This window comes from Plectropomus leopardus, chromosome 5 (genome assembly GCF_026936395.1).
Source record: "Plectropomus leopardus strain MGB_pleo_1.0 chromosome 5, ASM2693639v1, whole genome shotgun sequence".
NCBI lineage: Eukaryota > Metazoa > Chordata > Actinopteri > Perciformes > Serranidae > Plectropomus > Plectropomus leopardus.
Genome location: NC_142180.1, coordinates 35,750,920 through 35,778,070, shown reverse-complemented (window position 1 = coordinate 35,778,070; position 27,151 = coordinate 35,750,920). Strand labels below are relative to the sequence as shown.

General features: G+C 38.5%; 1 protein-coding gene across 17 annotated transcripts in view; it reads left to right on the top strand.

Annotated features, from left to right (window-relative positions):
- kif1aa (kinesin family member 1Aa) overlaps nucleotides 1-24,065 on the top strand; it is a 68,752-nt gene extending 44,687 nt beyond the window's left edge. For 5 of the 17 annotated variants that reach the window (XM_088078106.1, XM_088078105.1, XM_088078099.1 and 2 more), the window contains 24 exons: nucleotides 1,344-1,462; nucleotides 1,585-1,670; nucleotides 2,349-2,484; nucleotides 3,143-3,302; nucleotides 4,015-4,105; nucleotides 4,198-4,316; nucleotides 5,665-5,720; nucleotides 7,676-7,784; nucleotides 7,995-8,061; nucleotides 8,770-8,854; nucleotides 9,515-9,620; nucleotides 12,352-12,378; nucleotides 16,243-16,266; nucleotides 18,361-18,475; nucleotides 18,597-18,730; nucleotides 18,820-18,881; nucleotides 18,958-19,103; nucleotides 19,676-19,864; nucleotides 20,033-20,104; nucleotides 20,351-20,472; nucleotides 20,952-21,095; nucleotides 21,180-21,372; nucleotides 21,469-21,587; nucleotides 22,210-24,065. In XM_088078106.1, the coding sequence (XP_087934232.1) occupies nucleotides 1,344-1,462; nucleotides 1,585-1,670; nucleotides 2,349-2,484; nucleotides 3,143-3,302; nucleotides 4,015-4,105; nucleotides 4,198-4,316; nucleotides 5,665-5,720; nucleotides 7,676-7,784; nucleotides 7,995-8,061; nucleotides 8,770-8,854; nucleotides 9,515-9,620; nucleotides 12,352-12,378; nucleotides 16,243-16,266; nucleotides 18,361-18,475; nucleotides 18,597-18,730; nucleotides 18,820-18,881; nucleotides 18,958-19,103; nucleotides 19,676-19,864; nucleotides 20,033-20,104; nucleotides 20,351-20,472; nucleotides 20,952-21,095; nucleotides 21,180-21,372; nucleotides 21,469-21,587; nucleotides 22,210-22,252 (2,524 nt within the window). In that variant the 3' untranslated portion in view covers nucleotides 22,253-24,065. Of the gene's footprint in view, nucleotides 1-1,343; nucleotides 1,463-1,584; nucleotides 1,671-2,348; nucleotides 2,485-3,142; nucleotides 3,303-4,014; nucleotides 4,106-4,197; nucleotides 4,317-5,664; nucleotides 5,721-5,842; nucleotides 6,059-7,675; nucleotides 7,785-7,994; nucleotides 8,062-8,769; nucleotides 8,855-9,514; nucleotides 9,621-12,351; nucleotides 12,379-16,242; nucleotides 16,267-18,360; nucleotides 18,476-18,596; nucleotides 18,731-18,819; nucleotides 18,882-18,957; nucleotides 19,104-19,675; nucleotides 19,865-20,032; nucleotides 20,105-20,350; nucleotides 20,473-20,951; nucleotides 21,096-21,179; nucleotides 21,373-21,468; nucleotides 21,588-22,209 lie in introns of all 17 variants that reach the window. The other 12 variants (XM_088078102.1, XM_088078111.1, XM_088078108.1 and 9 more) reach the window with 6 other exon arrangements.
- The last annotated feature ends 3,086 nt before the right edge of the window (nucleotides 24,066-27,151 follow it).

The window sequence follows — 27,151 nt, the reverse complement described above, 5'->3', positions numbered from 1 at the left end:
TGCGGATAAGTTTAGGTAATCCTGTGGCTTACCTAAACATATCGGACCAAATGGGTCAAATTCTGAATGTTAAACGGGTTTGCGGGGATTTTGACACTGGAAATGTATCCACTGATTTGCAGACGTCTTTTTTCCATTGTAAGTCAATCGGAAAAAATATTTCTTGGCCCCAAAGCATCACGTGATGGACGTGGAAATTGTAATACCACTTTTTACCATTATGTAAATTTGGCTTCAAAGGAGCGTCAACTAGCTCACTTGGACTTCCGCAGCTACATATTACATTTACGGTGGCCTCCTTGCCTCTGCTCGGCGGGATGCTGCTACTTGATGTTTACAAATGCATGACGCGGGATGACGCGGCACGTGGTTATGTTAAGACAACACAAGCACATGGAAACCAATGTCGGTATGTCAACAAACACACATGCTGCCACAGACGGAGAAGGAGGCACACGGTAAGGTGTAGAAAAAAACATTCAGACTGGGACCCATCCATCGCCCCTCCTGCCTGCTCTCCGCGCTCCTGTAATTACATTGTTACCAGCGGCGTTTCAACCTGATGCTGTTCTGTGGCATGTGCATGTGACAAGCTCCATCCAGCTTCGCTCTCAAGTGACACTGCCGCCCACGAAAAAGGCTGAGGCAGCAAGTACCATCTGGCGGCGTATGATAACAACGTGCCTGGTTCTGTACGGCTGCCTTCTCAACAGATGCCGTCCAGGAGCGTATCATGCGAACGTGAAAGGTGCCGGGATCTTAAACTGAAAGCACTGTCAAAGTGTCTGTATTAAAAAAGTTTTTGAATGAGAACGGGACCAAAGGTTTCCCAGCAGAACATTGCATTGAAACAAGATGATCAATGTTATTCACTTCACCTGTCAGTGGTTTTAATGTTGTGGCTGATCGGTTTAAAATCATTAAGCAATGCAACTAAACTTTTCAGGGATTCCTCATGAGGAAATCATCTGTGTCCAGCTTAGTAAAGAGCTGGTTTCCAATATTTTGCAATTACTTAAAGAATTCAAAGTTGACCCTCACACACATGCTCCTTAGCCTCACCAAGCTTTCATCAGCACAGTCCAAAAGTTCAGGATTACTGCATGTGACCCATAACTGCCCTGAGAATGTCATTTTTTGTAGCCGGTGAGGAAAAGCCCCCAGAAAGCGATAGTAAAGGGCAGCCATGGCCGTCGCAAGAGCAGTCCCAGCTTCTGTTTGGTTGCTTTGCAGCTCTGTGTTCTGTTGTCCAGTCCAGTGACATTTGATCAACTGTTAATCATCTCCTCACTCGGGTAGTTTTTAATCTTTTATCATTTCTCTCTTTTTCTGCTTCCTGTCAGGGCTTTTGTTTATCTGAGTAACCTGCTGTACCCGGTTCCTCTCGTCCACCGCGTGGCCATCGTCAGCGAGAAGGGCGAGGTGAAGGGCTTCCTCCGGGTGGCGGTGCAGGCCATATCAGGTAAAGCTCGGATCCTCAGCCTCTCCGTTGTTGTTGAGACAGAGGGCGTGGAGGGGTTAAAGGACAGGCTGTGTGTGACTTCTTAAGGGAGTGAAGTGAAGGTGCTTTGTGTTTCCCTCCAGCTGATGAGGAAGCTCCCGACTACGGCTCAGGAGTGAGGCAGTCCGGCACTGCCAAGATCTCATTCGAGGATCAGCAATATGAAAAGGTAAAAAAAATTATCTATACATAGACAATACAGCAGAGATACTCTACTTACTTTGCTTGGGGGGCCACTTTTACAAAATGACAAGAGGCCAGGGGCCAGTCACAGTAACCAAGTACATTTTCCAGGGAAATTTCCAGGATTTTATCAAATCTTTAGGATTTTAATACATTAAAGGATGTTAGCACATTTCTACGATTTTAGGTGATTTAGGAATTTATTTAGGAATTTATAGGATTTTAGGATGTTTGTAGGATTCAGGATATTTCTTAAGTTTTAGGACATTTCAAGGAACATGGGGACACTAAAGAATTTTATGACATTTCTAGGATTTTAGGACATTTAAAGATTTTAGAGTGTTTCCAGGAATTTAAGTCATTTAAGAATTTTAGCACATATGTAGGATTTTAGGATTTTCTTGGATTGTTGGAAATTTCTAGGATTTCAGGCCATTTCTCTTATTTTAGGACATTAGGGGCCTTGCTAGGACCTCTATCGAGGGACCATCCACTGGCACTTTTTTAGAAATATATAAACAAGCTTTATTATTATGCCATTTTCTGCACTCTGGCACCTCCTGAATACTAGAAGTACAAAGTTGGCAGTATGGTGAGTTTCACTGCCATCCAGAATCCACATGTATAAACTAACCAGCTAACCAGTGTATTTTGCACCTTGCAGTTCCAGTCCGAGTCCTGCTCTGTGGGACTGTCCCGCACTGGGATTTCACAGGAGGAGCTGCGTATTGTGGAGGGGGAGGGGCAGAACGCAGAGATGGGGCCCTCAGCTGATGAGGTCAACAACAACACATGTGCGGGTAATTGTATTTTTGAGTGAATGGACACAGGTTTGTGTATTTAAGAGAGAGTGTGTGTGTGTGTGTGTGTGTGTGTGTGTGTGTGTGTGTGTGTGTGTGTGTGTGTGTGTGTGTGTGTGTGTGTGTGTGTGTGTGTGTGTGTGTGTGTGCGCTTGTGTGCTTGTTTGTGTGTGTGTGTGTGTGTGTGTGTGTGTGTGTGTGTGTGTGTGTGTGTGTGTGTGTGGGTGGGCTGGCTACCTGGAATATCAGCCGGGTGTAGTTTAAAAAAATAAATTGCCAGTACCAACATCAGTACCCCAAAAGTGATACCAATACCAGCTAGTACTTCATGTCATACCTCTTTTTTCTGCTTCATTTGATTCCCATCATGTGAATGGAAACATTCACTTTCATTAAATGTCACCGGACGCCACACGTGTATAGCGTAGCCATACTTTCAAATGTTTTGATGACATCTTGTCACACTAATTTACCACCTCTGTCAAATACACCGCACTTCACAACAGACTGTATGGGTTGTAGCTGCTGCTGTTTCAGGCCAGTCACATTAAATCATAAACTCTTGCAATGATTGGCAGTAAACAAAACCACACAAATAGGTTTTTGTTGGGGTTTTTTGTAGATCTTGGTTCAGTACAATCTGATTTTTATTTTGCAGCTGGTGCAGATGAGCTGGAGAATCCGCTGAAGAGTCTGGACGGCCCGCTTGACACGACTCTGGAGCACCTGAGGATCGGAAACATTTTTACCTTCAGGGTGACGGTCCTGCAAGCCTCCAGCATCTCTGCAGAATACGCCGACATCTTCTGCCAGTTCAAGTGAGCAATCCATCAGTTATTTTTTTAATTTAATTTTACTTACAACATAGCAACTGCAGTACAATCATCATGCAATATCAAAATATAAAAGCTTGCATTTTGTCCCTTTTTTTTTATCCGCCAACCCTCGCCAGAGACAAATTATATAAACCTGAAATGAAGAATGCATACATTTACATACATATACATACATGTACGCATTTTAGACATAGATATGCAAACAGTAGAGTAAATCAAAATGTAAACACAAATACACACACACACATATATTCATACAAACAAACAAATTTATACATTAGTCACAGTTGTCTTTAGTTCTTGTAATTTGCTATGAATAAGGATCAGTTATGGAAGAGTACACAGTTTTAGAGTTTTCATATATGTCAGAAATGGTTGCCATGTCCTAGAAAATTTTATCTGTAAAGCCACCCAATGTAAACTTTATTTTTCTCCAAGTGTAAAAAATTCCTAAATCTGAAGCCCACTGGACATGTGTGGGAGACGCCTGCTGTTTCCAATTCATAAGAATAATGAGTCGAGCAATTAAGGAGGCAAAAGCGATTGCTATGTCCTAAAATTATGGAGATTTGGAGTCCAAAAAGTATGGATGAGGGATCCTGTTAGTGACCAAAATTAAAATGCTTTTTAATTGTGCATTTTGATTGTGCATGATTGTCAACATTTATCATGTTTCTTTGGATATATATTTCAGTTTCATCCATCGCCACGATGAGGCCTTCTCCACTGAGCCCCTGAAGAACACCGGCCGCGGCCCGCCTCTCGGCTTCTACCACGTGCAGAATGTAAGTATCAGACGGATCCTCTGTGATGATCAGTCTCTTTGGCAGGTTTTTAAGAGGTCAAGTGCTTTAAAATCACTGTATTGTTTTTATAGATTGCTGTTGAAGTGACTAAATCCTTCGTGGACTACATCAAGACTCAGCCAATTGTGTTTGAGGTGTTTGGACACTATCAGAAACAGCCTTTCCTTCCACTCTGCAAAGACGTCATCAGGTACCTGAATGAAGTGACAGAGCTGATTTACTGCACACATAAAAGCTCCTTTTTAACCGCAGGGACTAGAAACCTTTAGAGGAACGTACGGCATTTCGACCAAAGGGACCAGGGTCGAAATTTAGTTCCTAGTTTTCCCCCCAAAAGTGCCTGATTGGGGGCAGTACTCTGAAAATACAGGAACTTTTGGGGTGGGTTCTGTAGATAAGACCGTCACATATTGCTCAAAAACACAACGCACTACTGCTTCAACTCATGTACCGCTGCATCTGCAAAACACAAAGTACTTTAGTATAAATTTAGGACCATTTTAGGACGAGGGGAGACATCTTTCTTTGTGTGGAACATGACATTTAAAATTAGACAAAGAAAAAGAGAGAGAGATCACGCCAGTGGGATGACACAGAGACACAGTGCTGCAGTGCTGTGTGAAAACCGTTAATTAGAGAAATAAATGAGTTTTATGGCAGTTACATTTTAAAGCAAAAATAAATTACCATTAAACACTCAAAAGATAATCTATTGTTCAGACAGATGGTCTCATGGAGTCATTTTCCTCCTCTGCATCGTTTGCGTCCAGCTTGCTGCAATGAACTTCGTTTCAGTGAGACAAAACCCAGGACATTTTTTCGTTCCTTGAAAAGTTGTCGTTAGGACTAAAAGTCCTGGTAACTGTGGGTCAAACTCTGGCTTTTTTATTTTTATTTTATTTTATTTTTTTTATTATATGGCTTAGACATCACAGGTCATTCTAAGCCAGCCGGGCTTTAGAGGGGAAGGTTAGACAGAATTTTAACTCTCCTTCTGAAGTATCAGCACCCACAAAATTTGTAAAACATATGCACACATATGCACAAATTTTTTTAAAAAATGGTTACAAAAGAAAAATTGTCCCTGGCACTAAAAGATCTGGTACCTGTGTGTCAAAAACAGATAAGATGAAATAATCCTTTATTAGTCCCACTACAGGGAAAATGGCAACAAAGGGATATAAAAGCAATGTATGTGCAAGATAAATAGACCAAAAAGGACAATATAAATAGTAAAACACAAAATGCCAAACTAGAAATAGACATTGGAATTGAGCAAAAAAATAGAAATAGGGCAAAGAGAACAGTATAAATAGTAAAAAAAACCAAAAAAAACAAAACGCAAACTCAGTATTTTAAAATAAATATTCACCAATTGCACATGGAAAATGGTTGCACACTGTGATAAACTGCATGTAAGTTTAAGTTGTGTGTGGTCTTCTGGGAGCAGTGCTGGCTAAAGAAAAATGCAGCTATAGGTCAATAAATATGGCTGTGTTTTCATAAAATGACATATAATTGTGTGTTTCCATCACCAGTCCACTACGTCCCTGCAGAAGACAGTTCCCACGCGTGATGCCTCTGTCCAAACCAGGTAAATAAACTCCTTACAGATCGTCACTTTGCTTCGAATTCCACCTTTTTATTCATGTTGTCTTTGTACTGGTCTCCCTGCAAGTGGTGTCATCTTAGCTTCATGTTGTTGGGTATGAGCAGTTGACTCTGACGCCTCGCCGGACCGGGAGAAATCGCTGGACCTGATCCGATACCTGGTCCCAGATGTGTTCAATGGGGCGCTGGTGGACTCGCTGTCAGGCCACGCTCTGTCTGCCGCTGGCATGGCTGCTTCCTTCTTACTGGAAGCAAACGAGCGAGCTCAGCTGACAGCTCCACCCACCTCTATCTGTTCAGTTATTAAAGCTCAGAAGCCGGGTTGGTTACTGATGTCGGATCCAAGAGAATCCTGCGACTGAAAGCCTTTTTATATCAAGTGTTTATCTTACTGAGGTCCTTCCAGCTATTGGCTCGATGCTCTGCAAGTGTGTCCCAATAAAGAAGAAATAATTTGCATTTTTTTTCAGTTGTGTTACAGTTTCTACTCTTCAATGTCTAGTAGAAGCTGTAATACTTCAAAAAATGAAATGATTTGATATAAAAAGGTAGTTTTCTTGCGTCAGGATTCAGTTGGATCGGCTCTCTGGTGTACTGTGTGTTCACTGTTGACCTGCGTGGTGGATTCTCCTTGCAGTTCCCTCTTTGAGCTCCTGTTGAACTGGATCACAGTGCCTTTCTGCTACAGCAGTCGCTCAGTTCATTATACAGTACAATGCACTGTATGTGTAAATATACTGATCTTCAGAGAAGAAATTCACATTACAACAGTACAAGAAACAATCCAAAGAGGAAGAAAAAAGAAAAAAAACCTATCTGAGATGTTGAATACAAAAAAATAAGAGTTTAAGTATGGAGGCCCATTTCTGCCAGTGCGATGAAAAAAAGAGTAATTTTAGTCATTATAAAGGGAAAATTATTATAAATTATGACTTAGTATCTTAAAACAATTAGAAATGATACTAAGTTATAATTCTGAGAAGATTTCTCATTATTTTGACAAAGTTTCTCGGCTTGAGCTTTGATCAAACTGCATGTGATTTTGTTTTTCATGCACAGCTCTTAACTCCTCTTGTGGAATTACCTTACGCTGAAGAAACGCAGTTAACTCGTCAGACTAGATTTTTTATGGAGGGCAAAAACATGATATATGCATCAATAAATAAATGTATAAATTAATCAAATAAATGATTAAATAACTGCCAAAATAAAAGAATAAATGCATGCTGAAATAAGTATAGAATTAAATAAATAAGTAAATGTATAAACAGAGAAATAAATGCAAAGATTAGAACCTCCTACCTCGTGCAAACACAGAAATACAGAAATAAGTAAATGTAGTAAATTATTTTATTTATTTATGCATTCATCTATTTAGTTCCATATTTATTTCAACTTTTGTTGTCATTTATCCTTTATTTATTTTCTCATTTATTTATTTATGTTTTTATCTATACATTTATTAATTTATTGATAATTATGTCAGTTTTCCTCCTCCACAGATTTAATAATTTCTACAAAACATCAACATCAGTAATGTTAAAGGAGAATAGTGCTCAGGCAGTTTTATGCATATGATTTTTCTCATGCACAGGATGTTTTTGTTAGGACAAACGGTTGTTCTGCACAACCACAAAGCCAGAGATCATAAAGGTTTATGAATAAATATGTAAAATCTGAAATAGCATTATAAAAAAAGAATATTTAGTGTTATTGTCCTTTAAAAGAGGACTGCAGTGTTGCCTCTAAATCTTCTGAGGGAGAGGAGCTCCTTCCACAGAGCTGAGTGCTTCCTCTCTTTCCCTGCATCACTGATTTCCTCTCTTCTTCCCTCTCTCGTTCCTCTGTAGGTTTAGAGCAGCTCCCTGCTGTTAGACTCTAGTCTGCTCTGTCTGCCCCCCACCTGTCTCACACTCTCTGCCTCCTTCTCCAACACAGTACCTGCCACCAAGCTGACAGCCATGACCCGCCCGCAGGCAGGACCCTGTCACTGCAAATATGATCTCATGGTTTTCTTTGAGATCTGCGAGCTGGAGGCCACCGGAGAGTGAGTATCCTGTCGCTCCTCGCCGTACATCCAGCATGGACTGATGTGGCTGAGCTTTTTGTTAAAATATTATTAATGGCTATTATTTTGATTAAGGAATACTCTATAATGACCCTGAAAAACTTTAGACCTCATGTCATCAGCACTGTTAATCACTGGCACATGATCTAATCAGTGAGGCTTGTTTTTTTTTAATTTGTGTCTTTGCAGATATATCCCTGCTGTGGTGGACCACAGAGGAGGGATGCCGTGTCACGGCACGTTCCTACTGCACCAGGTATGTCTGTGACTTTATTTGCCTGCACACTAATGTTCCAAATATGACAGTATTTATACTTGTATACAGTGTATTTGGACATGCATATCAACTGAGGTTTTTACTGCAATTTGCAAAACAGGGCATTTGACCACTAGAGATTTTCAAAACTTTTCCATAACTTTTCTATAATCTTTTACTCCATATCCTTGAATTCATTTTGGAGGTAAAAATTGACCTCTATAGCAATCATAGGGCACAATAATGAGGCAGCAGAGTCAGCCCTGTGTGTTGTCATGGATGCATTGTCAGCATGATTTTTTGGGGGGAGGGGGCTCTGGACTCCTTCTTTACACTACCTTTGCATTTACACAGAACCAAATGATGGCGGCATGATTCAGCATCAGTGTTTGATTTTAGACAGCATGCCGGCATCATGGAATCAAAAGAGGTGTAACACAACAATGTCAGCCTCTAGTGTAACATATAACACTGTGACATATAACACGACGCTCAGACTGCAAGCCTCAGTGCTCAGTTAGCTGTTCTTTTAGTTGCTTTTTAACACCAGTCCCGTCGGTCCAGGGTGTACCCCACCTCTCACCCAACGTCAGCTGGGCATGGTGCAGCCCCAGCCTTTAATAGTATAAGCGGTTACAGAAAATGAATTAAATAACATTTTAAATGATCTAAACATAATCCCAAACTTTCCTATCTGGATAACCACAGGGCCTGCAGAGGAGAATCACTGTCACCATTGTCCACGAGTCCGGAGGGGACATCGAGTGGAAGGATATCCGTGAGCTTGTTGTGGGTAAGTTTTTTTTTTGTACAAGTACAATGGAATTTAAATGCAACCCTTACAGTGCAAGAAGAAATGTCATAAAACTCCAATCTAAAAAAAAATACAAAAAGGTAAAAAACTAAACTTAAAAACTATGAAATAAAACCAAACAGCACATCAACAGTGATATTGTGTATGAGCTTAAGCAATATAAAGATAATATACCGTATCGAGATATTTTTATATCATGATATCATGGTAATTACAAAGGTTGCATTACAGTAAATTGATGTACTTTTCTCAACTTATCAGACAGTTGTACTCCATTTAATGTAAAAATGTCCTTACAATGCCAGATAAAGACTAGCCCCCACCTTGCCTGTTTTTAAATCTCATTTAAAAACTAATTGATTCTCCTTAGATTTCTCTGACCTTGTATGAGAGTTGACAGCTTCGGTAGTTTTTTTTTTTTGGAGTTTTACCTTCTGTAGTTTTTTTTCTTTTTTTTGTCCCCTCTTATGATATTTATGCATTTTAACATCTATTTATTGATGCACAGCCCTTTCGTCAACTGAATTGTTTTTAAATGTGCTTTATAATAAATTTTTGATTGGATTGGATAGCATTTTAATCCCATATCACCCGGCCATAATCTGAGCTGTCCTAACTGAGGCACTTTGGCTCTTCTAGGTCGTCTCCGCAACACTCCTGAAGCTGATGAGACCATCATCGACCCAAATATTCTCTCCCTCAACATCCTGGCTGCTGGGTATGTCAGGCCCATGCAAGATGACCGGTACGTATTGATGCACACATCTGATGGAAACGCAGATAAGACGGGGACAGCACGTCTTACGTAGCTTTTATTAGATTTTCAATATATATGTTTGCTGGGAATTCAACATAAGTTGCCATATATACATGTTTGTTTATTCTAAGGTTGTGGCAGCTTGGCTGAATTTGGAAACCAATGTATGGTTCTGTTTTTTAAGTCAGCGACAGGGTTATGTGCGGACCTCACTTTATTACTGTTGTGGCAGCTCCCTCACAGGCACACGAGCACATGCATGGCAGAACGAAGCAGCTGCAACTGTCCAAAAAAAAGCATGGCAGAGGAGAATGTTTTAACAAACTTCAGCAAGTTCCTTTCTTTCTCTTTATTATGATCTGCATGAATATCGTTTCCTTTCTCTATTTGCAGGAGGACACACACATAAAATGTCCGGAGCAAAATGAATTAAAGTGTTATTTTTTGAAAGCTTCAGTCTGCCACATCAGTAGTTAAGACTTCACTTGTCCACGCTGGCTGTGCGACCCTCCTCTGTGTTAATCTGTGCTTTTTGTTCGTTTGTTGCATCTCACCTTGTTTATCACCTCACCTCTAACCCGCCTCATCTCTCAGACAAGATAAGATCCACTAACACCAACACTTGACCTGCGTAGAGACTATAGGAGACACAAATTTTAACAAAGCAACCTGAATTTATTGTATCTCACTGCAGAATGAAAAGGCCCTCGTTAAAGGTATACTATGCAGGATTGTGGTTAAGATGACACAGAGGTAATCCCTCTGTGTCATCTTTTATGATATGTGCGGAAATGTATATGTGTGCAGAGACTCTCCTCTTTGCTTGGATTCATTTATTTTCTTATAACTTTCCTAAATTTGGGACATTCTTGGGCAAAAGTTAGGCTGAAAGCAGGAGCCAAACTGGAAGCAGCACTCATCCTAAAGGACACTAAAAAAAATTGCAGACACAGCTCTGAAAAATAAAATACACAGAGTGAATCTGGGGTTTGCGCTCACTTTCAGTGGCAATGCTGTTTACAAACAGTAACCAGCAATTTCTGCACAGTATACCTTCATTTAAAACAGCCTAAAATGCATGTCTCTCTAACTCCAGCAGCATGTATCACTGCGTTGTGGAAAACTAATAACCAACCTCTGTATCCCTATTTGGACTCAACATGATGACATACATTGGACGTGCAAACATTTTATCATCACTTTATTGAATCCCTTGATTAACCCTCAATTCTTAATAATGAAAACGCATCTCTTTTAATCATGCAATGACTGTGTGATGTGCAGTTTACAGTGTGATTGCAGCCTAGTTTGTAAAGCAGCAGAGAGAAGGTGCAGTTTGAATGAAATTCAGAGGAAATAACTAAATAATAACTAAATAATAACTAAAGGAAATAACCAAAAGACACGTTATCGTTAATATATACTGAAACTGACACAGAATGTTTTATTAACATCATAAAGTCAAAGACTCTCTGTGACTGTGATGTCTTATATAAAAAAATGTGTATTAGGCTATAAGGCATTAAAAAGTGTGCAGTGTTTATGTTGTTCTGCAGCCAGCCAGTAGAGGGCAGTATGAGTCTTTTAAGACCTCAATGTGAATTTCTGTTTAACAAGTTTATTCAAGAAATTCACTCATTACAGGCATAAAAACACCATTTTATATTCACTAATTTGCCTTTTAACACCTGCAATCACCTACCATTAACATCAGCATAGTATGGTGGAGGCAGAGTGACAGCATGTATCATACATTATGTCCTCACAGTATATTTACAGTTTATTTTATGCATCAATGTCATTATAATATTATAAATTTACCATAAATCCTAAGGGACACTTTTCATTCTTCATTTTTTGATAATTTTGGCTGTGTTCATGCATACAGCATAAGCTCAGCTCCTACAATACGTCTAAAATACACTGTGGAAACTAAATTGATACATTCATACTGTTAAGTACAAAAAATGCTCCACTGAAACCCATTCAGACTGCAGTTTTTGATCCCACAGCCATCAAAGCATAAAAACATGCATTGTATTATTTCTGGGTGTCTCTCGGGGCTTTTGCCTTGGAATTTGTCATTTTTATTATTTTCCACCTGATGACAGGATTTTTACCATATTTGGCATATGGAGAAAACACATGTTTAATGTTTTTAAAGCTTGATTTTAAAAAGCACATTTTGAGTGCAGAGCAATACAAGTGTGTGTAATATTTAAGGATTACTGTCCTTCAGACAAAATTATTATATTATCATAGTTCAATTTATTTAAAAAAATAGTATTTTTTTTATTTTTTTATATAGTATTTTAGTACAGTATTTTATTTTTGCCATTTATTTATGACCTTTTGTTTTTGGCTCATTGCTTAATCCCTCTGCTTTCCTAACCACTCTCCAAAAAGCCCAATAAAACCAGCAGCAGCACCACCCAGACCTGAGTTTACTGAGTTTAAATCAACCAAACGCTCCAGCTCCGTCCCGCGGCCCCGCTCGAAGGCCTTTCTCTGACCGTGGTGCTGCACCCTTAGGTGTTTTAGCCCTCCGTGTTTCTCCTGTTATGACCTCAGTGGTCGATGATTGGGATTTAAGGGCTCAGCAGCGGGTCAGGCTGCGGTCCAGTGTGTCCTCTGCTCAGACTAACATTAAGGTATATTTGGATGCTAACATTTTTCTCCCTGCAGTCCACTAACAGAATGTTGTTTTTTGCTTTTGCAGACAGTTTCTTGATTCGGACATGCCTAGGTATATTATTTTGCCTCTATTCTCATGCTCTTAAGTTACACAGACACCTCATCCCTCTAACGTCCTCGACACCCTGTCACTCCCACTGGTTCCTCTCTCCTACTCTGTCATTTCTGTCAGCAGTTCATCTGTGCCTCTTTGTTTTCTCCCTCTCATGGGAAGTGAGGGATGTGGCTCTGCATGTCCCCCCGCTTCTCTCGCTGCGCTGGGTGTGTGTTTGAGCTGTTATCAGGCTGCGGTTTATGACGGACAGGGTCTGCATGGCTCGCTTTGCTTCGACTGTCCTTGGCTGTGTCTCTGCTGGAGGTGTCGCGGGGCCAGTTTCAGTATCTCCGTTTCCACTTCAGCAGCTGCTGCAGGAACGATTTCAAAGGGCTGATTTAAAAAACGTGTACAGTCACAATATTGTGTCACTCTTGCACTTGTGTTTTGGACAGAAACAGAATTTTTAAGGGGGAACTATGATTTTTTAAAATTATTTTTTCTATCTTATATGTGGTGTTACACTGAAGGATGTTTATATTAACACTTTAAAACCTGAGTAAATTCTTATAATTTCTTTCAAAAACATGGAAAAAAGGCAACAAGCTACTTATCAAGACATGGCCCAAAAATCAGTAGAAAGTTAGTAAAAAAAAGTTACAAGAGAAATACCTGAAAATAAGTAAAACACAAAAACAAACAAGAAAATTTACCTTAAAAGTGCTGAAAAACACATTATTGATTTTATGTTTTTTTTTTTTTTACATAAAATAACATAATTCTAGATATAAAATAATTAAAATTATATATATACTTTTCTGGACAAATTTTCTTTTTTTTTTGGATAATTTTTTACTAACTTCTTGCAATTTGTGGGACATGTCTTGCCAAGTTGGTCATTGCTTTATTACCCCATGTTTATGAAAGAAATATAACCAATTTGAACCAATAGGGTGACAGACCCGAATATTACCCAAAAAGTTCAACCAAATTCCCTCTTCAGTGTGATCGTATTGTAGGAATGACTGTTGATTCCATTTTTGATCAGTAATCATGAGTTATGCGAGTATGATGACTGAGTGGGTAAATGCAGGTAATAAAACAAGTAGAACTGTCTGATAATTTGAGACTTCACTGTAATGTAACCTTTAAAATCAGAAAAAAAATCCATATCACAATATCCAATATCCAAGACGATATATGGTCTCATATTTGATATAACGATATAATATCTTTATATTGCTCAGCCCTGCTCGTCAAAGTCACCACCAGCATGATTGTGCTGCGTATGATTTGCAATGTTTTACTGGAAAAATGCAGAATTGGTAAAAGGTAGAAGTACTCACCAGTAGAGGGTGTTAGTGATCCATTATTACAACACAGTAATTTTAATACAACAAAAGCAGAAAGATGCATTCTGACATAAGCAACAACATTCAAAAAATGCTCATTTTCTGCTCTTTTCACTGTTTATTAACCCTAATTATTATTTTCATATCGTTGGCCTTTGCAGTGAAGCAACATTTTGAATCCATGGATATGATTTTGTTAGTGAATCCTGAGAGAGCATGTACTTCCCATCACAGCTCCAGAATATTAACAGGAACACGATTACTCAAGTGCTGTAATATGGATCACATCATTTACAGTACCCTCTCTGGCTCGCTATTAAAATGCAGCTATTAAACTGTAATCCAGTGAACCATTACCTCACCAGTAGCACTTTGCTCAAAATTGCTGCGATGTTGTGAATATTTCTGAATCTCAGTGTACTTCGGCAAAACGCTGCCAAACACCAGAAACAAACGGCTCCTCACATGTCACGCCAGCAGCATGACTTCAATCCTGGCTCCGGCGTTTTTAGGAGGTAGTAAAACACAGAGAAGCACATGTTGGTGTAAGCGCAAAGAGGAAATTGCTTCCTTGTAGTGTAAGCGAACACTTTTCTCCTACTGGGAAAGAAGTGTGCGTGAGTGAGGTGTGTGTGTGTTAATACACTTGCTAATTACTTAAAAAACAGGCCACTCAGTCCCCTTTATTCACACTGAGTTTTCTTTACTGGAGTCGGCTCAGTTCGTTGCTGTTTTCTATCTTCTGGGTGACACATTGTTCACTTTCCCGCAAGGTCACCTCAGTCCAAGGCCACTGGGCCCAACATCTGAACCTCATGAAGCGTCAGCCTGTTTTTATGGCTCACAGAAACATTAGTTTCCTTTTACAATTCATGCTTGGATTATCTTTTTTTTTTTCATTTAAGGCTGCACCGTCCGGGATTGAGGCCAAAGGAATAACTGGTTTCACTGTGTGATTGTTCGCCCTCGGGGGAAATGGGAAAAATCGTGTATATTAATGTATGGAGGGAGTAAACCAGAGACGTAACAGAAAGCAGTTTTGTTTTGCTTGAGGAATAGCCGTGTGCTGTTTTTGACCTTTTCAGTGGTAGAGCAGGATGAGAGATGACATCAATCATCAGTGGCCACGTTTACATGCACAAAATATTCTGCTTTTTGCCTTTTTTCCAAAAAGGCCTGTAGCTGTTTACATGGCTGATGAAAATTCATATTTCACTGATACTCCTGTTTACATGCAGCCGTGCATACTCCGATTAACGTGTCCTACCAGGTCATTGATTGTGTCAAAAAGTGGAAAAGTGAAAGCCACTTTTGCATCAAAATAGTTCCTTTTAAAGTCTTCCATTGGTTTCTTCTTGCATCTGTCGTAAGGTTTAAAGTGTGTTTCTCCTTTTGACTAAAAATGTAGGCTTTTTCTACAGGCATGCATCTCTATTCCAGACTTGCAAACTTTTGGCACTTTGTTTGTGTATAACGAACAAAGCCAGCCGTCAACAGCAGGGTTCCCGTGGAAATACAAAATAATGTTTAAGTAAAATTTTGAATATACATTGTTTTGGCTATTGTTTAAAATAAAATAAAAAACCCGGTCTAACATGCATAAACGTTCCTCAGAGTACTAATTTAAAATCAAGCGGTGCACTGTGTGACTGTTGATTAGTGACACACACTGACGTCCGCTGCTAGTTTGTTGATGGGAATTCCCAAAAAGCAACTAAAGCTAGCAAGCACCAGCAGTTTGTTTATGTTTAGTGACATTTCTACGACAGCGTCTGCCTCCGGGCATCGCTCAGGAGTAAGAACCTCATGTTTGCATCCTATGATCGCAACATAGGCCTATTTTTAAGTCATACATTAAGTCATGGTCATGCGTTAAAATTAAAAAGTTATAGATTTTTTTTTTTAAATCCATTACTATCAACAGTGAAAAAAATCACATATGCATTCAACGCCAGGCAAAAATCATGTTTACAAAACATGGTAGATGTAATTTTTGAATTGATTTGAGTGTGCCGATGTGCTGCTTTTCACTGCTGATAACAGTTCAGCTCCTGTACCTCAGTCTAAGTCCAAATACTGGGTGAGCAGTGTTTTTCCAAGATATAAAATCCATTGGTAAATAATGTGAGGGAACCACGAAACTGGCAAGAGGCCGTGTGTCACAAACTGCAGAAGAATGCTCCTAAAACCTGAATACTTATCAGCATGTCATACATGTCTTCATGAGAAAATTCTGCATTCAGAAAAAGGCCTAATTCAGAATATTGAAACAAAATATTCTGTGTACATGAATTCAGAAAACTGCGATATTTGGAATAATATTGGAATATTAGTGTGCATGTAAACGTGGTCAGTCAGGAGCTTCGGCAGGGTTTTTCAGCAGTCTTTATTTTGGGTGAGCAGTGTTTACATTTGGAGATAACAGTGTGAAAAAAAGACAAACACCATCCCAGCCACACACGCGCACAACCTACAACATACTTCCTGACTCTCACCTTCTGTTCTTTTGCTGATTTCTTCTTTCTCACAGCATTTCCTTGGGAGTTGACCATAGGTATTTCACTGCCCTGTCCCTCATTTCGTCTGGCTGTCTCTCATCCCCCCTTCCTTCCTTTTTTTCTGTACCAATAGTCATCTCAGCTCTCTTTGCTTCTCTGTGGTGTTTGGTACAAAGCAGATCATCAACTCAGCCTGTTGCATGCAAAAATATTTCATCTGCACTTTTGTTTTACTGAGATTTTACAAATACTTTCAATGTTTAAATAATAATGCCAACATTATATTAATAATGACTGTTATTATGAGTCATAATTTTATGTTCTCACTGTATCAAATCAGATTTTAGTCTACGTCTTTCTGTTAAGCTTTTTTTTTTGGTTATTATAAGTATTATTGTTATTATTATTTCTACTATGTTAACCCTTTGAAACCTGAGCAACTTGTTTTGATTACTTTCAAAAACATAGGGAAAATGCAATGACCAACTTGGCAAGAAATATCCCAAAAATTGCAAGAAATAAGTAACAGGTGACAGAGAAACTGATCTAAAAAATGGCCCGAAAAACAATAATGGAAAAATGTCCAGAAAACTATATTTATAATCATTGTAATTATATCTTTTAAATTATATTAAAAAACAAACATATTCTTTTTATTTATTTATTTATTTATTTATTTATTTTACTTTTCTGACTTATTTACAGGTAATTTTCTTGTTTTTTTTCTTTCTTGTAACTTATTACAAATTTCTTGCTATTCTTTTTATTTTTTGGGCGATGTGTTTTATAGGTTACTTATTGCCTTCTCTCCATGTTTCTGAGAGAAATCAAACCAATTTGCTGAGGTTTCAAAGGGTTAAAGAGTTAGAGAGTTCACCCCAAAATCAAAAACACATATTTTCCCTCTTACCTGTAGTATATATTATCAGTCCTGCTTGTTTTGGTGCGACTTGCAGAGATATCGGCTGTAGAGATGTCTGCCTTCTCTCCAGTATAATAGAAGTGGATGGCTCTCTGTTTGTGGTGCTCAAAGCGCCAAAAACACTTTTGGAAAAACTGTACAGCAATGTCTCTTTCCAGGAATCATGACCTGGTTACTCCAGCTAATCCACACACCTTGTTGTTGTGAAGGAATCTCGAGGCGCTACACAATTAGAATCGATTATGATTAAGACGGCGACAATGCGATTATAAAACAACTATCATTGCAACAAAATTTTTGATTTCACCACAATGTGTTTTTCGGACGCCAACCCAGTGCAGGATATTTATGCTGCAGCAACGTCTAGTGTTTGCATACTGTAATACATCACTGGAAATAGTACACAATTCATGTACTTTGGGATTTAAGTTTTGGACATACTAAAAAATCTCACATATGCTACTGTTTTAACATATTTAATAAAAAGGATACAGTTAATATTTTAAAATTATATAATCTTGCACTGACCTCGTTTGGTTCTGCATCTTTTGTTTTGCCAAAATCACAGTAATAACAGACATGTAGATAATTGATTTGTGACATTTGTGAATTAATCCCGAATCATCCACATTGTTTTTTTTCCTCCCCTACTGCATGCCAAATTACAGCCGCCAACAGTAACACCGCGCAGACCGAAACATTGATCTACTGCTAGCTCCAGTTTATGAGTAAAAATAATAATATAATAATTACAAACTTTATTTGTATTGCACATTTCATACAAGACATAGGCATAAAGACAAAATAAACAAAAAATATGATCAGAATAAAGAGTGTAAAATGCATCTTGGATAAAACCCACTTAAGAATAGTAAAAGTAAGATAAAATAAGGATAATAACTGAACACAGTGGTGAGTATATGCACATTTTATTTTTTATTTTTTGGCGCTGTGAGCAAGCACCAAACAAGCCGGTTGCCATCTAGTTCCATTATATTGGAGAAAAGGAAGCAGATATCTCCAACACTCTGCAACTCACAGCAAAACAATCTACATTGATAAATAGTGCGACAGGTAAGAGGAAAAAGATGTATTTTGGATTTTAGGGTGATCTCTCCTTTTATCATATCTGTAGTTAGGTTGAGAGACTTTAGCTCTGACTGCCAAAGGACTTACATTTTGAGCGCTGATTCATTCTCTCGTTTATTTCTCACCCGGTTCACCTCAGGACTTTCTACCGCTTCGAAGCAGCCTGGGACAGCTCCATGCACAACTCCCTGCTGCTGAACCGAGTCACTCCATACGGAGAGAAGATCTACATGACGCTCTCCGCTTATTTGGAGGTACAGCACAGTGCCTGCGTTCACGAGGGGAAGAAATATGTCTTACAGTATCAAAGGTGATGTGTGAATTACCCTAAAAGAACTGATGTAAAAAAAATCTCTGCTCTTCTATCAAATGCAGATGGAGAACTGCACCCAGCCTGCAATCATAACCAAAGATATCTGCATGGTGTTTTACTCTCGAGACACAAAGCTCTCCGCCTCCCGCTCCATCCGAAACCTGTTTGGTACTGGAAGTCTGAGAGCAGCAGATGGGTGAGTTTGAAATCCTTAGATTATATATAAAAGAAATCATGTGGTTTCTCTGTTCTCTTCTTTAAAAATAGCTTTTCTGTCATTTCTAGGAACCGTGTAACTGGAGTTTATGAGGTCAGCCTATGTAACCTGGCAGACGCAGGAAGCCCAGGTGAGACTCAAGACAAAGTTACTTAGCATTAAGCTCACCTCTGCAGCATCTCTAATCCTGCATGTGCACAACCCAGGTATGCAGAGGAGACGCAGGCGGGTGCTGGACACCTCCGTGGCCTACGTCCGAGGGGAGGAGAACCTGGCCGGGTGGAGGCCCCGCAGTGACAGCCTCATTCTGGACCACCAGTGGGAGCTGGAGAAACTCAGCCTCCTTCAGGATGTGAGGACATCAGACACTTTTCCTTTATAGCGTCATCTTATTTTATTAAAGGGATAGTTCAGATTTTTCTGAAATGAGGTGTATGAGTTACAGAAGATGGTCTGCAGACAGGAGTGCTGCCATGACATTTAAGCAATGTGCCGCTGTGGATGGGGCAGCAGCAAAGTGTATTTTAGCAACCTAAAAAAAATCAGTCTTGGTAACCTTGTAATGAATTCATCTTCTTATCTTATCTTTATTACAATCGAAAATGCACTGTCCTCTGTTTTAAACTCGTTCAACAGGGACGCAACAGTAAACGACTCTGATGACTGTTGAGCAGAGTGATGACGTCTGTCCGAATTTTTTTTTTATTTATATATTTTAATATTTAGAAAGTATTTCTGGAGTTTTTATGCAAATTAGAAAAATGCAACCTACTTTTCACTCTTAATCAGGCCGAACTGGCAAAAAACAGATTCAGATTAGTCAAATAAACTGTGTTTCCTCGACTATTTCCAGAGTTTACTTGCAGACAGTTTTCTCTAAGTTTAATCAGTGGACATTGTCAGTGATTGTGATGCTTCTCTCAGGTGGAAAAGACTAAACATTACCTCCTGCTGAGGGAGAAACTGGAGTCCACGCTGCTCATGGGTCAGGAGTCGCTGCAGTCCTGCCTCGCCGAGGAGCTGAGTGAGTCTCCTCAGCCCCCCGAGGTCGACCCGGAGGTCAACGTCTGCTCTGAAATCACCACCGAGAGGCAGAGGGAGCTCGCTGCTAAGGTCGGCCGCCATTACTCAGTGAATACTGAACTTCATGTTAATAAGACTTTTCCTGTTTGATGATCTCTGTCATGTTAAGCCGCCGCTGAATGTGGCTCTCTCAGTTTTTTATGATATTACAAATCTGATTTTACTTGACTCTAATTTTAAGATCTCTGTTTCTTGCAGTGTTTGCGGCTGCTCACCCACTCCTTCAACCGAGAATACAGCCACGTGTGCGTCAGCGCCAGTGAAAGCAAGGTGGTGTAAAAAAATCTGATGTTCTGCAGTTTGCTATATTTTTTTAATTTTCCCTCATGTTTCCTGTTGTTGTTTGTTTATTTATTCATCTGTTTTTGTATTTTCTGACTGTTCAACACCTTTGCCAACTGCGACTGTTTTTAAATGTGCTCTACTAATAAAGTTTGACTTGACTCAAGCGCTCAAATTTAAACCTACCAATAAAAAAAATGTGCCTTTGTGTGTGTGTGTCTGTGTGTGTTGCAGATCTCAGAGATGTCCGTCACAGTGCTGAGAGACTCGGCTTCAATCTCTGCTCTCAACACAATCACACCCTCCTCGACATGTCCTTCCCTGGTTGAGGGTTGCTATGGCAATGCTGAACTCAGGTCAGTCTAAAGACGTACTTATGTAGTTATTGTTATGTATAAATTGTGATCTTTGGTAGCTGTGCTAACCTAGAAAGAAATGTAAAGGACTGATTTATCAGGTTTAAGGAGCTGTGTTATTACTCGGGCTCGCAGGTCTTATTGGTTTATGTGAACGTACAAAAACAAAATACACAAATGAACATGAAGACATGTTCTGGGTGGGTGGTTTAAGTACATACCCACTGTATTTTTTGTATGCCAACATTTCCGAATAAAACGAAAAAAAAATGTTAAAAACCTTTTGAAAAGAAATAAATAAAATAAAAAGATAAAGAAATAAAGAATTAAAAATAAAATAGAATGAAAAATAATAATAGGAGGGGAAAAAGAAAAAAGGGGTGAGTTATTTAGATAAATTAAAACAACAAAATAAAATAACATGAAATAAGGGTAGAAAATAAGGCAAACAAAACAGGTGTCTTGTTTCTGTACTGCAGACCCCCCATGCCTCGCTCTCGTGCCGTCAGCCCCTCTCCTGATACACAGCAAGACACAGACGCCAAGAAGTCAGTCAACGGAGCCTCTGACACCAAACCACGGATCCGCAGATTTGTCCCCGACATCCAGGAGATCAGAGTCAGGTGAGTCTGCAGCTGTAACTCCATCACTTTGTGCGGTGGAGACGTTTTTCTCGGTTTCACATATTTCATCCCTTTTTTTTGCAGCCCCATTGTGTCAAAGAAAGGTTACCTGCATTTCCTGGAGCCACACACCAACGGATGGGTGAAGCGCTACGTCGTTGTGCGGCGGCCGTACGTCTACATCTACAACACAGAGAGAGACTCCGTGGAGCGGGCCATCCTCAACCTCTCCTCCGCCCAGGTGGAGTACAGCGAGGACCAGCAGGCCATGCTCAAGGTCGGCGAAAATGCATCCTCTCTGCTTTCTTACTCGTAAAAACTTTAGGTATGTATAACAAGCTTTTTTATTTATTTTTTGTTGTTGTTTCAACAGACCCCGTACACGTTTGCTGTGTGCACAGAACATCGTGGGATATTACTTCAAGCCACAAATGACAAAGAGATGCACGACTGGCTGTATGCGTTTAATCCTCTCCTCGCTGGAACTATCAGGTAAAAATTATTTTAATGGGCAAAAGTAAACACAAACGTATTACCAAAAATAAATACATCTCGAAAGGCATCATGAAATCAAATTGTATATTTTTTTAATGGCATATGACTTGCACTGATCATCACCAATGCAACAGTTTCTGGCTCCACAATGACTGAAAAGTCATTTTATTGGTATTCTTAAAGTTATTTTAGAGGTTGCGATTTCTTCGAAACAGTTAAAATTGACAATGACTTATTCTGCATTCAGGGACAATAATTCATTCATCTTTTATTAAAGATATAGATTGTTATTTTTAGAAACCACTACCTACTCCACCTAGTAATGGCTGCAAATTTATTTTTAAACTGGATTTTAAATAATTTTAAGTAATATTTTTTATCTTTGCATTTCTTCTCTGCACTTTTGCTATTTTTTAATAATTTTTTTAATATCTTATCACTTTTTTGTTGTAAATCTGTATGCTTTATTATGTTGTTTTATTTTTTTATTACTCTGTAAATTTTCTTTGAATTGTCCTGCTGTATGAAAGGTGCTGCACAAATAAAGCTGCATCGCTTCGAGGCAGAAATTACTGTAAAATTTATTTTACACAAATATATTTTCCTCTCTGCCTCTCAGGTCAAAGCTGTCGAGAAGACGAGCCGGACAGATGAGGATGTGAAACTCTGATCAAACCTCATGAGAGGACGATGAGCGCAGAGACTAAGATGTACATAGATCCTTGCCCTCATCCCTTTCCTTGTGCTGAGCCCCCACCCCTCACCCCTCATTACCACCGTCACCAACAACCATCTCCCCCTCCGTGCGTCCTCAGTTTATCACTAGTGTCCTCGGCACCTAAAGCGCCCATTTCGTGTCAGGCCTTTGCTGCGGTGTGAGTCTCGTAGTCTGAAGAACCTCTTCAAAAAAAGCTGTCACTGTACTGTACCGGAAACGATTCATAGCTGGAGCGACGGAGAAGGAGGTAGCAACAGTTTTCTTAGCTCAGATTACATACGTATGGTAATGTACTGTAGTTGTTGTCAGTGACACATCGAGCCTTATGCATTTACTCCTTAAAAAAAATGCAGTTTATTTTTACCTAAAGCTGCCATGTCAGTGAGGATCACATTGCTACATCAGTAAATAGAAAAAAAACATGCAGATTCTTCTCTACAGCTATATATACAGTGAACTGGTTTGCATACAGCTAGAAAATACACGCTAGAAGATAAAAAAAAAAGACAGATTAGTGTTACTCTTTAGAATAATTTTATTTCCAGTCCTTGAATCCTGATAATCTGCCTCCTGTTTCCTAAAAAACGTCTTTAGCACACAGCCTGGCAACGGAATGGCATCGTCATGTTCTTGTGATCAATCCATGTCGTTTTTAGCTACGTGTAGGAGCACCAAGGGTATCTACATTCACACGATACGTAATCACCACCGTTAATCCTCCCCATCTAATCTCATTCTCTGCCCGAACTTTGTTTTAAAATGTGATATATTTAGATATTTAACAGCTTTATTATTTATTTCTGCATGTATTTATTTACAAAGACATTTATATTTCTAAAGTAGTCGTAACGTGCAATTTCTGCACACCGCACTTTTTAATATGAGTTCCTTAAATGTTTGAATAATAGTCCCCCCCATGCAGTTATAATAACTTTATGATTGGCCACTTTCTTTATGCTGAAGATTACTTGAATTTTACTATCCCCTTTAAGAGTAGGATAGTCCCACTTGACCTTTGACCCGACTAATATACATCTTTAAAAAAAAAAGGCCAATATGCTGTTAGGTAGAGAATATAACACAAAGCTACCTTGTTAAGATCAAAAGTATAAACTGTTGCTCACAGAATAAGAAACCGGTTTTCTGAATGATATGTATATTGATTAAATGTAGTGCCTCTCTTTTCAATCATACTGTACAGTATGCCTCTGCACCAGTTGCTTTGAAACTACATCCTCCATGCTGCTATAATGCTGTTCTGGGAGTGTCTGCAGATCATATCACATCACCATCCTGATCATCATCATCATCACTTACATATTCAGACAAAAACGTTTGAGTTGTTTTAATGTTACATATCTAATGTGGCAGTCAGCTGGCATACCATAATGTCCATAACACAGAGTATACTTATATATGTTTGCATGCTGAAAAAATGTACATATTTCCAGATCATGCTGTGAATTGGAAAAAAGAAATCAAAGTGCATGATGAAGGACAGTTTTTATCCTGCTTGTGAGTTGTGTGATAGATGAGCATGCCTCAGGTCAGCCAGCCTTAGAGAGCACGCTCAGTGACATTTCACTTAAATACCAGGACAACATCTCAAAGCATTTAACTCTTTCCCAAAAGTGCAATGATAATTTTTGCTCATTATGTTTTTTATTTCTGCTGTTGAGGTAATCCATGCAACACCTTACTCTGTTTTAAAGGGTAAGTTCAGTATTTTTCAACCTGGAGCCTTTTTTGTCTCTAAATAACTAATGGGAACAACTATGTTTGAAACTGGTCCAGCACATGTTCGCAATGTGAAATTACATCCACTAAAAGTATTTGTTTTCGCCGCTGACGGGCTCAGATTACTATTTAAATATCTGACAATTTATGTAAAGGCCTTTTTATGACATAAGAAGATCTTTTGTATCTAACCAGAAACAGCACCCAAAGTCATCATCACCAAATTCACCAGACCCCATTTAAATAAACCGGGATTTTATCTTTATTTAAGTCGACAGAAACAAAATCAAACTCATAAAAAACATTTTGGTCAAGGTGAGGCAGGTCCATAAAAAGTCTTAAAAGTTCTTAAACATTTACTGACAAAAGGCCTTGAAAAGTATGAAATTGTATAAAATTTAGATTGAATGGGTCTTGAATGTTTTTAGTCATGTCAATGTGAGAATTCAGGAAATGTCATTTTAACCTGAGGGAAACACGACTCGATAGCAGAGCAGACTTTGTTCACGTAATTAGTCTGGATCATTAAACTTAAGCCCGCTTAGGTTAGTGTTTTCTTGGAAAGAGCGTATTTTCACTTCTGTTGTGAACTTACTTTACAAGTTTGGTCTTGATTTTAATTTTAACTGGTGTTAAAAAGGCCTTGAAAAGCCTTATATTTAACTTGTTTATACCTGCAGACGGAGTCTGCTGGTTTGGCGATAGCGATTTCGGGGCAGTCTCTGGTTAAACAGAAGGGATCTTAATCTTTACTAAAAAGTCTATCTTTGTCGGGATCCTTTCCATATTGTCATCAAACACTTAGAATAACAATCTGAACCCAACAGTGGCAAAAACAAGCACTTTCAGCGGACGTAAATTCATGATGCAAACATACCCTGAGTGGTTACATTGCAGCATGTATCGCTCTCTCCCATTACTGGACCATTTTTTGAAATTCGTTAGTCTTTTAGACACAAAAACACATAAAAATAGGGTGCAGATTTAGATAATAATACTTCCTGAAGTTGTAAAGTATTCTGTGTGTTGTGGACATACTCTGAAATAATCCAATCGAAACATTTTAAAGCCCTACATGCGTGCACAGCTGTCTGTTGTGTCTAATCAAACAGATATTTTCTGTTTTTTTGTGTAATAAATAAGTCCTGTGATCAATGTTATGATCAAAGTCTACGACAGACTTTCTTGGCGGAGGCTGCAGTTTGTATTGTATCCAGCTTAGAGCATCGTCGTCGAGGGAACACCCTGCTGTACTGTGCGTCACACTTTCTCAAGCACTCATTTCTGTCTCATTTCATTTATCTTTCAAATGTGAGCCCGGGGATTGCTCCAGTCTGATGTTGAGATCATTCCTCTTGTTTTTCATTGGGCCTTTTAACGTGCGTCACATTTGAGCCAACCAAAGTTTTCTTGGTGCAGTCACATTAAAGAAAAAAAAAATCACACTGAATGTACATTGATATTTGAAAATACTTATTCTTGTCCTCTGTTTTCACAGTTGGGTTCCTTATTGATTGTAGTTTGGTTACTATCAGGGAACCAGGTGGAGTTTGTGGGATATACCTGTAATAATCTGTCCACTGGTGTGTGAGGGGAGGCTGCTTCATTAAGGCCCTTTTTTCGGCATTGCAGCTTGTTCAGAGTGATGCTGTAACTGTTCTGTCACTCTTTCACTCTTATTTCAATATCCACCATCATGCGCTGACAGCCTTCACAAATTCTACTTTTTCTAATCCCTCCCCTTTGAAGGATATCATTTACATTTTTGTGCTTCCACATTTTTTTAATTTTTTTTTTTTCAGAATTTCACTGGCACATTTCTTTTTATTCCCTTCTTGAAATGATTTTTGCATTGTATATAAACATGATTGCTGTGAACAGTGTATTATAAAGTTGCACCCATTTACAAAATCCTAAATGGGCAGTAGTTCAGTCAGTGTCTCTGAGTGTTGGAGTTTAGCGTCAAATGTTTGTGTACACTAAACACATTGTCATATATTAAATAAACATGGAAATTATGCAACACAAAGAAATCGACTCCTCTTCTTTATGAATCTTCAGCATTTGTTTTTGTTAACTGATGACAAAGAATTTATTTATCATTAAATTTTCATTATGGTTATTCTTTGGATAATCCTTATTGGACTTCTTGTTTTCACCACTGGAGCAGAATCCAGAGTTGCCATGTCTGCATGCTGGTGTTCTTTGACTGTATTTTTTCACACTTTTATCTTAATTCTGCTAAATTCTCATCTAATTTACAAGATTGAGTTTGTCCTCGCCTTTTAGCTATCATGACAGATACCCTGACTCTCGGGGACTTTCAAACCCTGAACAGCTGTCAGTAAACAATTTACTCTTCCAATTAAATATTACAGGTAAAAACAGACAAACAAACAAACGTTAAAAAGCTGGGTGGTTTTCTTTCATTTATGTTCTTAATTTATATGAATTTAATTCATAATGTAAATCACACTTTGTTATAAAAAAAAGTTTAACTCTTAAAGCCAGTGGTGAAATGTAACTAAGTATATTTACTTAGGCACTGTACTGAAGTACAAATTTAAGATACCTGTACTTTACTTAAATCTTTTTGTAATCCGACTTTATTCTTTTACAAAATTAAGGAGGTAAATATTGTACATTTTACCTCACTAAACAAATCTGATTAAGTCACTAGTTACTTAGTAAATTAAGAATTTTGCATTTAAAAAATAAACTTCAGTGTGCAAAATATGATGTTTATTAAACATGTAACTACTTATAGTTCATACAAGCACAGCTGAAATCATTAGTTGATTAATCAATTAGCTAATCAACATACTGGGTGTTTTTTTTCTAAATTGGGTACTTTAGCAACCATTTTAATAAACATTTATCTGATAGCGTGAGTTAATAGTTACTTTACAAATTAAGATTTTTGCATTAAAAAATGAGAATGTTGTATAAAAAATGATGTTTTGTTATCTGTAACGACCCAATAGTTTATACAAGTACAGCTGAAATGATAAGTCGATTAATCAGATTGGTTTTTCTGGGGGGTTTTTTTCTAAATTGGGTACTTACTTAAATTATTTTAAAAAACATTTAAAACATTTCAGTCTTT